Raw genomic sequence first — 13,170 nt, 5'->3', positions numbered from 1 at the left:
GTGTTTGATACAACGGAATGATTAGACTAACTAGTAATCATTTGACTCTGTGTGAGATTCCATATCGGTTGGAGAGGAGAACGAAACATTCTTTATGACAATATTTGCTTGTGGTAAGTTTGGGATGTTACAAATGGTATCAGAGTCAATCACTAGGCGGTGTGCCAGCGAGGTCTCCAAGGAGGGTGGATTGTGAGATCCGACATCGGTTGGAGAGGGGAACGAAGCATTCCCTATTATAAGAATGTCTTGGCCTCCAAGGGGGTGGATTGTGAGATACCACGTCAATTAGAGAGGGGACGAAACATTCCCTACAAGAATGTGGAAACCTCTCTCTAACCTCTTAAAACCTTAGGGAAAGTTGGAAAAGCCCGGGCTTAAGCAATATATGCTAGTGGTGGGCATCGGCTATTACACAATATGATATATTAATGACCAAGATTTCTTTTTAAAGATTCCATTCAAGTTTTACTATTTCAAATTACTTGCATTTGCAATTGAGATTGATCAGGTCTCTTATGATTTAGAAAAAGTTATAATTTAGTTTTCAAGATGTAAAAATTTAGAATTCCATCCGTAAACAATTTCTAAAGTCTACCAAATTTTATTGAACTTTTTATAATAAAGTCTATGGATATATAATATAGTTTGAAGATGAATTAAATAAGCACAAAATACCGAAAGAGAAAGTTTGATAGTTTATATCAAATTGAAATTTCTTAATAAATTTCTGTAGCTCTCTCATCAATATTAAAACTATGGCATCCACACCCAAAGAATGTCAAACCAACCATTATACAACTTTCAAAGCTTCTGACTTCAGAATAAAATGATGAAGTCAATAACATAAATATGAACTACTTCAAGTTACAAAAATTTCCCTTTTGGCCAAGCTAATGGATTTCTCACATACCTTTCTCCTCTTCTTCCTCTTCATCCTCCCCACTTTATCCACAGCTCAAAGTTGCTCTATTTCCAAGTGTATGAAGGACAACTTCGGCATCCGATTCCCGTTCCGAATTCCCGAGCTGCAACCTGCAAGATGTGGCTATCCTGGTTTCAACTTAGCCTGCAACGACGCGGGCGTGTCGACTCTAAATCTATCGTCTTCAGAACAGTTTTTGGTTAGAAATATTGATTATGTTGCTCAACAGATACAGCTCTATGATCCAGATGTTTGCCTTCCTAAAAGGCTTCTTCTTCAAGGCTTCAACTTCAATCTCTCAAATTCTCCATTTCTGCTCCCTTTTAGCAAGAATTTCACCTTCCTAAGCTGTCTACCTCAATTTGCAACATCCCGATTTCCTGTCCTTAGCTGCCTTAGCAACTCCACCAGCTCGGTTGTGGCTACTTCCTCCATGAGTTATGTTAGGTCAATGTCAAAGTCAAACTCTTGCAAGATCATGGCTAATTTAACTGTCCCAGTTGCGTACCCAGATGAGGCCAATCAGTTTCTAACCGACCACTATGGTGATCTCCTGCTAACTTGGAATAGCCCTGCTTGCAGTATCTGCGAAACAGAAGGCAGGCTTTGTGGGTTCAAAAGCAACAGCGGCCTCGGCATTGCCTGTTTCAATAAGTACTCAACAGGTCAAAATTCTACCCTTTGTGCTATTTCCTAAGTTCATGTTCATCTTTAAACTCTTCATCTTCTGAAATGGATGGGAACACATTGCTAGTTTTCTACTCATCTTAAGGTCGCTACTACTGTATATATATTATTTTATGCTGAAATAATCATTTAAAATTTTATCATAAACACATTGCCACAAACTTACATGTTTACTGAAAGGTCTTAAAATACTTTAAACATGAATTAAAAGAACATCAGTAAAATAAAACATAAATGCCCTATACTAACCTATAGTCGACGAAATTAAATGCAGCGTAGCCCTATACTAATCTATAGTCCACAAAAATAAAATGCAAACTACCCTATGCACGTGACCTGGTCTCTTAAATTGCGATGCCACTGTCAGCCGTGCATGGGAGTCTTGCTTTTACTTGAAAAATAAGAGTAACATATAACTTGAGTATTTTAAGAAATACTCATTAAGTAACCCTACTATTGGGGTAGATGCAAGCACACACAATCACGTGTGAGCCGTGTGGAATAGTAAATATACATCTCATTACCCGCTTAGGATAGTCGGCTAAGAGAATACGGATCTAAATGATAGGTCAAATTCATGATTGTGTGTGCTTGCATCTAACCCCAATAGTGTGGTCACTCACTCAGTATTTCTTAAAATACTCAAGCCATGTGTTACTCTTATTCTCCAAGTAAAGCAAGACTCCCATGTACGGCTGACAATGACATCGTAACTCAAGAGACCATGTCACATGCATAGGGTAATTTGTATTTTATTTTTGTAGACTATAGGTTAGTATAGGGCTAGGCTGCATTTAATTTTGTAGACTATATGTATATACAGTAACGACTTTAGGTTAAGTAGATATCTAGGGTTGTTACCTAAAAAGTCAAATAAAAATAAATCATTGTTTTCTTCCAATCATGGTCAACTTTAACCCATATTGCAAAAATAAAGATACAGGCTGCTATATGAATCTTAGACTGGCTCTTGGTTGACTAAGACATAGATAAAGCTTATATTATAGACAAGTTGAGATTAAAGTAATAATAGAAGAATATCATGGATGATGAAGGAATGACAAAGACATTTGTTCTCAGCTACACGTCTCTTAATGATATCATTCATGATATAGTTTGCAAAAATATCAAACTTTAAATGATGAAATACCTTAATTTTCAGGGGAGAATAATGGTCTCAGAATATTGCGGATCATCTGTGTGGTGATTATTCTACCGAGTTTGATGTGTGTCTTTGGATTTGGCTGCTTCATCTGCTTCGCAAGGTGGGGCTATGGCATTGCAGACAGCAGAAGAAACCAAGCTCAGCATCAGCAGCAGGTCAATCCAGCTTTAGAGACAGAGCCACCGATCCGTTTGAGTGGTCTGGACGAATCAACCATTGATTCATATCAGAAGGTAATCCTTGGAGAAAGCCGGCGGCTGCCTGGCCCCAATGGCAACACCTGCCCCATATGCCTCGGAGAGTACTTAACTAAAGACACTGTCAGATGCATTCCTGAGTGCAAGCATTGCTTCCATGTGGATTGTATTGATCAATGGCTTCGTGTCAACAGCAGCTGCCCTCTTTGTCGAAACTCTCCCTCTCCCTCCCCTTCTCACTAACTTCAATTCTTCTACGTAACAAGAACACAACAATGCAAAGTCAGTGTACAGAGATTCAAGTTATTTAAGAAAACCCCACTTTTTTGTGTGTCAATAACCAAAAGAAACTCATAAAATCGGCATGGTAGCAGAATTTCAGGAATCGTTACACAAGAAACTGATATAAAAACACACAAAATCGTAAACCCACCAAGTGTTTGTAAAAATTCCCAAGTGAAAGATGTCAGGAATCTACAATCTCCGCTTGATGATCAGTGCACTAACCTTCATCCCCATGCTTACAAGCTCCATGATGGTCGCGCTGTCTCAGAATGTCGACATGGGAAGCTGCATACTGGTGGCGCAGGAGCTATCTCCATGTTTGAGCTTCATCAAAGGCAGCAACGGAGGGTTTCTTGGAGAGAATCCACCGCCGTCGTGCTGCAGTGGCGTTACTAAGTTGGCCGCCGATGCTAAAACGAAGAACGATAAGGTTGATTTGTGCGAGTGTATCAAGAAGAGTTTGTCGATAATCGGAGCTTATGACCCGAATCGCATTCCTTCGATTGCCAAAGGCTGCGGAATTCCAGTTCAAATTCCTCCCATTGATAATTCCACTGACTGCTCAGAGTAATCAAATTAACATTCCCTTTTCCTTTTCCTTCGCGCCATGAATCTAAAAAGCATTTTCAAGGGACAAATTAAAAAGAAAAAAGCGTTGGCTATGATATTGGATGCTAATATTTTGGTGTTGGTGTGTATTGGGATGCAGGGTTGAAGGCTTCGAATTTGGAAGTGGCATGCCAAATGAGGTTGGGAATTGCCATCATCATTGATCCCAATCAACATAAACCAAGCCAAAATCCCATATGATGTTCTTCTTAAGTTTCTCTTCGTTTCAAAATAAGATTGAGTCTTCGTCTCAATAATCCTTATTTACTTCCTAATAATACTCGAATAACGATAACCCGTTCATCAATTTCGTCCCAATTCTCTTATTGTAATCGTGAATTTGGAGATAATGAGTATCATAAATGTAAAAAATATTAAAAAGTATTCGAAAGTTCTATCTTTTAGTGTCTAATAAGTCTCTAAACTTTCTATTTTATAACTAATAGGCCCAGAGACTTTAGAATATTTAATAGATTCTTAACATTTTCATTTCGTGTCGAGATTTTAACATATTTTAAAATTTTCAAAACTATTCCATCTCGTTAGAATTTTTTTGTTTAATAGAACTCTAAACATCAAATTTTGTGTAGAACGAGAAAAACTTCTATTAAACACCAAATTTGAATTTCAAATGCTTATTAGACATAAAATTCAAATTTTAAGATCAAAAGTTCAGAGATTTATTAGACGTTTCAAAGTTAAGTTCAAAGTTCAAAGATCAAATAGACACAAACCTTCAAGCACGAAGAAGCTCGAAACAACACATTTTTAACAATTCAAGATGGTGAAGTTTGGCTCGTCTTGCTTATCGTCTGGCTTCGGAGGCAGCGGTAGCGTCATCACTCGTGTGAAAGGAGCAGTTTTCTGGTGCTGATCTTGCTGCACAGCAAGCAACAGATGTGATATGAACATGGATGCATATAGAGTGGCGCCAAAGCTCGCCGAGACACCAACTGTCTTAGCCAATGCATCTTGAAATCTACCATCTCCACCCCCTCTCTTCTTTCTTTCAACGTAATCATGCCAAGCTTCTTGTACCTTATAGGCTGCCCAAACTTTCCATTGATGAGAATAGAATCTAAAAAAAGAAAAACCATTACACATCAATCACTTCAGCAGCAGCTGAATCAAAGCAACAGTTCATATAAACATGCCTCACTCTGAGCTGAAATTGCTTGCTATTAAGACGCTGGAAATGGAACTGACTGGTCACAAATTTCAGCTCATCAGCCTTTAAAGCAAAGGCTTCAACCTCAGTAAGAGATTCAACTGTTCTAGCTGAAATGGGAAGAGAAGTGGAGGTTGGATCCATTGCCCATTGAACTAGCTCTTCACCACAGAAGTCGCCTGCTTTAAGTATGTCCGTGTAAGGCTTGGTGTTCCAACCAAAAGTTATAATGTTAGCTACCTTTCCTTTCATGATGAATAGCATCATATCAATTGGGTCACCCTCTTGCAGAATGAAGCTCCTCTTTGTGAATAACACTGGCTTGAGATATTCGCACATTGAGTCTAGTAGATGCTTATCCATGTTGCTAAAAAGTGTCGCCTAAACCATTTATGACTTCAGGTATGTACACGAAGAGAGAATACGAAGAGTGAATATAGCTTTAACAGATTCAACCACCTACCAAATATCTACCAAATATATCTCTACCAGATCTTTTAATATAAATAGGCATCGGAACATGACAAAGTCTGAAAAGAACTCACTTTTTTAAGAAGGGACAAGCAAAGATGGCGTTTGATGTCTTTCCTAAGGTCTTTAGGAAGGTTAGTAATGAGTTCCTCTTCCTTAACTCCTCTGTTTAGCCGCCATTTGTATTGATCGTATCGTCTAATACGCTGCCTTAAGTCCTCCGGGAGCATACGATGTGCCATCCAATGCTCGATATCTCGTCGGTTGATTCTCATCTGCTCTATTTTAACAGTTGTTGACTGAAGGTATTTCTGTCACAAGGGGAATGATTCACAGTTGAAAGTTGGAGCAGTTAGAGAAGGGAATGAGTTATAGAATATGGAAGAGGGATGATATCAGAAACATGAATGACCTGAACATTGCTAATGAGTAAGGCAAATAAAACCAAACCAAGGATGGGTATTAAGACAGCAAAAAGAACCTCCCATGTAGTTGCTTACTTTAAGGTTTTGTCCACTTGAGCTGTAAGGAGATAAGCAAGTTCTTTTAGAGTGTATGTAGCCCCCAAGCATTAACTTAAGATTATCTGGGAAACTTGGAGCTTATAACAATAGCTTCACATATATCATATCAAATTGATGGGTGTAATAGCTCAAGCCCACCACTAGCAGATATTGTCTGCTTTGATCCGTTATGTATCGTCATCAGCCTCACGGTTTTAAAACGTGTCTACTAGGGAGAGGTTTCCACACCCTTATAAGAAATGTTTCATTCTCCTCTCCAACAGACGTGGGATCTCACAATCCACCCCCTTGGGGTCCTCGTGTCCTTGTTGGCACACCACTCAGTGTCTGACCCTGATACCATTTGTAACAGTCCAAGCCCACCATTAGTAGATATTTTCTACTTTGGCCCATTACGTATCGCCGTCAGTCTCACGGTTTTAAAACGCGTCTACTAGGGAGAGGTTTCCACACCCTTATAAGGAATGCTTCGTTCTCCTTTCCAACAGATGTGGAATCTCACAATCCACCCCGCTTGGGAGCCCAGTGACACAATCGCACTTTCGAAGGCAGCGGACTAGCGATTGTGCGGCACTCACTTTCCAGCGACAAGTGAGTTAAGCCAATTTGTTCTTGCGTCGCCTACGGCCAAGCGACGTACGGTCGAGCCTCTAGCCTCGGTTTTAAAAGAAGGTTTTAGAAAACGAGGAGAGAGAGATTTTGGAAAGAGAGATTTTTAGAAAGAGACGTTATATAAGCAAGCAAGAGAAAGATAACAACGGCTTAGCATATATAACCTTGGGTAGGGAGAAGTTGACGACTAGTCATATCCCCCTATAGTACATTCTGGGCCATTTTAGTTCTGGCAGGCCTAGACATGATTTTCTTGAGGTGTCATACTCTCTAGAATTACAAAGGGAAAAACACTAGAATGAAAAGACATGACAAGGGTTTGGCTTGTCATGGGCATGCGGCCATGGGCAACAAGCCCTGGACAGGCATGACCGTGACATCCTCCCCCACCTAATTGGTTGACGTCCCTGTCAACCGACTACTTTCATACCTTGCGATGTGGGTGGCGGCGGAGTTCAGATCTTCGGCGCGTTCCCAGCTTGTTTCCTCTGTAGGGAGATTCTTCCATTTGACAAGGAATTCACGAATCGTCCGTACAGGTCTTCCTATCTTCCTAACCCTGTCGGCTAGGATCTCTTCCACTTCCTTTGTTTCTTTTTGTGGTAAGGCCCTCGAGATGTCCCCGCTTGATTGTTCTGAGGAGGTCTATCCGTCCATCCATTCGATCGGTTGGGGCTTCCATTTCGATGGCCTGGTGGTCTGTATGGTTTGCCCCCGTTGTTTGGGGCTGGTGTCGCTCTTCTTTGGGATCCTGCTTCGTTCCCACAGTCCACGAGTCTCTCGGCGCAGGCCATTGCGGCAGCTAGGGTTTGGACCCTATTCTCATGTATCTTTGTTTTGGCCCACGGCTGTAGGCCATTTATAAAGAAGAACACCTTGTCCTTCTCTGCTGTGCCCCTGATATCCAGCATCAGGGTTGAGAACTGTCTGACGTAGTCCCGTATGTTTCGGGAAGGAATTGTTCCCTCAATTCCCTCTTGAGGTCCTCCCATGAGTCGATGGTGCACAATCCATCCTCGATGTCTTGCACCTTCGTACGCCACCACAGTTTGGCGTCGTCTACGAGATACATCGCGGCTACAGTCACCTTCTTGTCGTCGGTACAAGCCGTTGTGGCTTTGAAGTACTGTTCGACGTCAAAGATGAAGTTCTCCAACTCTTTGGCGTCCCGATTCCCTTTGAAGGCTCTAGGGTCTGGGAACCTTAGTTTGTTGGATCCTGCATTAGTTTGTCCAGCCGTGACACCTTCCACGGCTTTCATGGTAACTTCAATTCGAGTGCTCATGGCGGCCATCCTTTCTTGGAGGTCGTCGACTGTTGTTCTGAATTCATCAGCCAATCCATTGAACAAACTCATCATTGTGTTTTGTAGTACGTCGAACTCTTCGCCACGTCCCTCTTTGTGTGCGACAGAGCTATCCGGACTATCAGACGGTTTTGGGCTGCTCGTAGGAGCAACTCTTTCTTCGAGCGAGGTCACTCGAAACAACAGTTCTGCGATTGGCAACCCATCCAGGCGGTTGCCCATTGCGTCGACTTGGACGACTTTCTCACTCAGTTCGGTCACCCGCGTTTCCAGGAAACGGAGGGTGTCAGGGACTTCTTTGAGGAACAGCATTTCCTCCTCTATTAGCGTAAGCCGGTCGGCTTGTGCTTTGGGTGTCGACTTTGTCGTCGACATGATCTCAGTCTGTATGACGTTACGGAGCTAACAAAGCTCTGATACCACTTGACACAATCGCACTTTCGAAGGCAGCGGACTAGCGATTGTGCGGCACTCACTTTCCAGCGACAAGTGAGTTAAGCCAATTTGTTCTTGCGTCGCCTACGGCCAAGCGACGTACGGTCGAGCCTCTAACCTCGGTTTTAAAAGAAGGTTTTAGAAAACGAGGAGAGAGAGATTTTGGAAAGAGAGATTTTTAGAAAGAGACGTTATATAAGCAAGCAAGAGAAAGATAACAACGACTTAGCATATATAACCTTGGGTAGGGAGAAGTTGACGACTAGTCATATCCCCCTATAGTACATTCTGGGCCATTTTAGTTCTGGCAGGCCTAGACATGATTTTCTTGAGGTGTCATACGCTCTAGAATTACAAAGGGAAAAACACTAGAATGAAAAGACATGACAAGGGTTTGGCTTGTCATGGGCATGCGGCTATGGGCAACAAGCCCTGGACAGGCATGACCGTGACACCCAGCATCCTCGTTGACACACCACTCAGTGTCTAGCTCTGATACCATTTGTAACAGCTTAAGCCCACAACTAGCAGATATTGTCCGCTTTGACCCGTTACGTATCGCTATCAGCCTCACGGTTTTAAAACGCGTCTACTAGGGAGAGTTTTCCACACCCTTATAAGGAATGTTTCGTTCCCCTTTCTAACCGATGTGGGATCTCACAATCCACCCCCTTAGGAGCCCAGCGTCCTTGTTGGCACACCACTCAGTGTCTAGCTCTGATACTATTTGTAACAGCTCAAGCCCACAACTAGCAGATATTGTCTGCTTTGGTCCGTTATGTATCGCTGTCAGCCTCACGGTTTTAAAACGTGTCTACTAGGGAGAGTTTTTCACACCCTTATAAGAAATGCTTCGTTCCCCTCTCCAACCGATGTGGGATCTCACAATCCACCCCCTTTGGGGGCTCAGCGTCCTCGCTGACACACCACCCAATGTCTGGCTCTGACACCATTTGTAACAGCTCAAGCCCAATTGCAGACATTGTTTACTTTGGCTCGTTACGAATCACCATCAGTCTCACAGTTTTTAAACGCGTCTACTAAGGAGAGGTTTCCGACCCTTATAAGGAATGCTTTGTTCCCCTCTCCAACCGATGTCACAATGGAAAACTTTTACCAACCTGACATTTTGCAGAGCCCACCAGAATGAATAGAAGAATTTGTGGCGAAAACTCGTCTTGGTAAAGTCAAACTCAAGGGCTTTAGCATACATCCCAAAGTCGAAGGTCTTTGTCTTGTCATCTTTAGATTTCTCAGGAGAGCAAAACTTAATTGTAGAAGAGGACATTGCTTTACTACGACGTTCACAGTACAAAAAATTGTCTGTACAGTCATCTTTCATGCATGCCACAAGCCAGCATTTGGTTTGGCGTTCTATTGATAACAAAATACCAAATGGCACCAACAACCTGATCATCAAATTCACTGCTTATAAGAGAACTTCTTGTAAACCGAAACATAAAAAGGGGTGGTTTTTGGATGGCTATAAAATCAAATGAACACATACATGACAAGCTTGCAAATAAATAAGAAGATTGAAGGCAGCTCCACTCCAAGCAGTTTCTGTCAGTATGCCAGAGTTTTTGGTTACTTCTCTGTATAGTGGATAAATTCGAAGAAGCCTAGGAATATACTGCAAAAGAACCGCAATCTTCACGATGTTCTCCGTCTTTGTTGGAATTGGATCTTTCGCTGCAGGTATCATTACTAATACCAAAAGCTGAATGACATGAAAAGACTATGTTATCTTAAATAGTAAGTTCGCTTAAGTGAGACAATCAATGCTACTTCAAACAAATGATTCACAAGAATCTATCCAATTGAGGATGGTTGGGAGGATGGTTGGGAGGATGGTTGGAGGGTCCCACGTTGGCTAAGCTAGGAAATGATCATGGGTTTATAAGTAAGGAATACATCTCCATTGTTATGAGGCCAGAAGCCCAAAGCAAAACCATGAGAGTTTATGCTCAAAGTGGACAATATCATACCATTGTAGAGAGTCGTGATTCCTAACATGGTATCATAGCGATGCTCTTAACTTGGCCATGTCAATAAAATCCTCAAATGTCAAACAAAGAAGTTATGAGCCTCGAGGGTATAGTCAAAAATGACTCAAGTGTCGAACAAATGGTGTACTTTGTTCGAGGACTCCAGAGAAGGAGTCGAGCCTCAAGTATGAGGAGGCTGTTCAAGGTCCTCTATAGGCATCTGAAGAGGCTCTATAGTGTACTTTGTTCGAGGGGAGGATTGTCGGGGGGAGTCCCACATTGGCTAATTTAGAAAATGATCATGAGTTTATTAGTAAGGAATACAACTCCATTCGTATGAGGCCTTTTGGGGAAGTCCAAAGCAAAGCCATGAGAGCTTATTCTCAAAGTGCACAATATCGTACCATTGTGGAGAGTCGTGATTCCTAACATAATCCACTCTGAAACAGGATACAAAACAAAACAAGCACAGGGTGTTCGTAATATGTGAAGAAAGAGAAGATTTTGGACTGTGCTTTAAAGAGCTCATCAACCAATATGTAACATTCCAAATAAATTATACCTGAGGCAGTGGGAGAATGGATAAGATATCAATCAAGAAGTTTGAGAAGAGATATCTCTTTGCTATAGCTGCTGGGTCTTCGATTAATTCACCACTTCCAAACACAGGCAAAGAAGGGGGAAGAAAACCAGTTCGAAACTCAAAGATCATGTGAAGTAGATAAAATAAGTCTATGAATGAACGAAGAACACAAGTAATGGTCATAAGATCTTGGTCCATGGTTAGGCATTGACGATATTTGTCAAAGACTGGGACGTAGAAGAAGAGAGGGTCCACAGCTACTGCTATGACAGAGGACAGCACAAATATCTTGTTCCATTGCTGAAGAAATGGCTTCTGTGGATCAAGAATTTTCTTCCAAAATTCTGGTTTGAAGCCTATTTGTGTTAATCCTCTGTGTAAACATTCCAACATTGAGCTTGGAGACAGTCTGCTTCTGTTTTGGTAGCCTCCATATCTGTCATGGGAGTCAGAAGTTGGTTGTCCAAACCTATTTGATCAAGGGAGTATATATCAGTGTTGATAGAATCAAGGTCAAGCAAGTCGATAAACATAGCTCAGTTGGTTAAAATATATCGTGATTATCGTTGAAGTAAGCAAAACAATTGGGACAACAAGAACCAGATTTCCTTAAAGAAAGTCACAGAGAGAGTTAAGAATGTTCAGACCTTACAGTTTTTGGTATCTGGGAACCCATAAATATGGTCACTTGCATGAGAGGCAAGAAGTGGTACTTAAGGTTATAAACAAAAACATGTTCTTTAGGTTGTTGAATGGAAGCCAGAAGGGCTGAGAGAGGAAAAACTGAAGGCTGAAAATCCCTTCAATCAAGTGGTAAAGCAAAGGCCAATGTGAGGTACAAGAAAATGTTTCGTCTTTATTAGAGCTTTTTGACAAAGTGCTTTTATATCCCACTTCCCTAACTCGCTTACAGCCATTGGGACCTTTCAACAAACAGTTTACATGCATGTCAATTTGTTACCAAAAAGAAACTAAGCAGAACCATCCTTCTCTGGTTTGTCTGGTGCCTGTCAGTGAAATAACAATGTCTCAGTTTGTAAGTTCGTAACAGATCCTCTTTGAGTTTTTTCTTTCGAACTTTTACTTAAGGTTTTTAAAACGCGTATCTCTTCTCCAACCAATGTGGGATCTCGCAATCCACCCCTTTGGAGTCCAGCGTCCTTTCTGGCACTCGTTCCCCTCTCCAATCGTGAGTCTCCCAATCCACTCCTTCAAGGCCCAGCATCCTTGCTGACAAATCACCTCGTGTCCACCACTCTTTGGGGCTTAGCCTTCTCGCTAGCACATCGTCCGGTGTCTGACTCTAATGCCATTTGTAACCGCCCAAGCCCACCACTAGCAGATATTGTCCTATTTGAGTTTTCTCTTTCGGGTTTTCAGGTTTTTAAAACTCGTCTATTAGGGAGAGGCTTCCTCACCCTTATAAAGAATGTTTCGTTCTCCTCTCCAACCATCGTGGAATCTCACAAAAATTAACACCTATCTTCCAACCTAATTGTTCAACTCAAAGAACAAACAACAAAAAAAAGCTGTAAATATTGCTGAGCAAGCTACAAATTAAGAACAACCCAATTGTGGCAACCTACAAAACTTTGCAAAGTTCATACCTTCGGCCTTGAATATCAAGTTAATACTTGAAAGCAGTTGCCATGGCTTTTTTCTCACTACTTTAATAAAGAAAAGAAGTGGGGTTCTCATCGGAGGGAGAACGATGAGGACAAATATCACAATATGATTCCTTAAAGTCATAGTTATGATCTTTTAGATTTTGGGATGAAAAGCAAGGCCTCTTTTTTAGTCATACCCAACTCTTTATTTATAATTTAGGCATGCTTTTATCGTTAGTTTGAAACTAAAATTTATCCAATCCAACAAAATATTAGTAATTTGAATATATTTACCAAATTTTTAGGTACAAGACTCATAATTATTAAATATTTATAGAAACTATAAGATATAGTGAAAGTATATAAACTAAATTTCGACATTTGAAACCATCAAAAGTATAGGAACCAAAATAATATATTAATTAAAAAGACTCTCGAACGTACCTTAATAAGAGCGTTTAAAGTTGTTATTAATTAGGATCATAAGTATAATCTTGATCTTCACAAAGTTGAATTTGGAGTCCATATTCGGATTGCTTGATGATGCTTCATTGAATCTAGTTATGTATTTGGTTGAGTTAAACATTTTACAAGCAATACTACAATCA

At 41.0% G+C, this 13,170-nt stretch overlaps 2 protein-coding genes and 1 pseudogene across 3 annotated transcripts; 2 read left to right on the top strand and 1 right to left on the bottom strand.

Annotated features, from left to right (window-relative positions):
• Positions 1-586: 586 nt before the first annotated feature.
• Positions 587-3,401, top strand: LOC111800208 (putative RING-H2 finger protein ATL21A). The gene is made up of 2 exons (XM_023683801.2): positions 587-1,590; positions 2,775-3,401. Exons 1-2 carry the CDS (start codon positions 897-899, stop codon positions 3,215-3,217), a joined length of 1,137 nt encoding a protein of 378 aa, XP_023539569.2. The 5' UTR covers positions 587-896; the 3' UTR covers positions 3,218-3,401.
• A 36-nt stretch (positions 3,402-3,437) lies between these two features.
• Positions 3,438-4,257, top strand: LOC111800213 (non-specific lipid-transfer protein 3). Its single transcript, XM_023683807.2, has 2 exons — positions 3,438-3,826; positions 3,969-4,257. The coding sequence occupies exons 1-2, from the start codon at positions 3,438-3,440 to the stop codon at positions 4,030-4,032; spliced, it is 453 nt and encodes a 150-aa protein (XP_023539575.2). The 3' UTR covers positions 4,033-4,257.
• A 267-nt stretch (positions 4,258-4,524) lies between these two features.
• LOC111800214 (cyclic nucleotide-gated ion channel 1-like) lies at positions 4,525-12,464 on the bottom strand (annotated as a pseudogene). Its single transcript, XR_015422318.1, has 8 exons — positions 11,603-12,464; positions 10,935-11,424; positions 9,892-10,104; positions 9,506-9,793; positions 5,920-6,029; positions 5,582-5,818; positions 5,023-5,417; positions 4,525-4,946 (listed from the first exon to the last, which is right to left on the bottom strand). The product of XR_015422318.1 is annotated as a cyclic nucleotide-gated ion channel 1-like (transcript).
• Positions 12,465-13,170: the final 706 nt, after the last annotated feature.

The sequence above is a fragment of the Cucurbita pepo genome, chromosome 8 (assembly GCF_057944985.1).
Source record: "Cucurbita pepo subsp. pepo isolate OVF chromosome 8, ASM5794498v1, whole genome shotgun sequence".
Lineage (NCBI taxonomy): Eukaryota > Viridiplantae > Streptophyta > Magnoliopsida > Cucurbitales > Cucurbitaceae > Cucurbita > Cucurbita pepo.
The sequence above is the reverse complement of the archived record's forward strand: the minus strand, read 5'-3'. Positions and strand labels throughout refer to the sequence as shown.

Bases quoted from the DNA above. Each gene is read 5' to 3' on its own strand.
- LOC111800208 (XM_023683801.2), top strand. From the start codon at position 897: ATGGATTTCTCACATACCTTTCTCCTCTTCTTCCTCTTCATCCTCCCC. The intron at 1,591-2,774 runs GTCAAAATTCTA...CTTAATTTTCAG, and splicing joins TTTCAATAAGTACTCAACAG to GGGAGAATAATGGTCTCAGA.
- LOC111800213 (XM_023683807.2), top strand. From the start codon at position 3,438: ATGTCAGGAATCTACAATCTCCGCTTGATGATCAGTGCACTAACCTTC. The intron at 3,827-3,968 runs GTAATCAAATTA...ATTGGGATGCAG, and splicing joins AATTCCACTGACTGCTCAGA to GGTTGAAGGCTTCGAATTTG.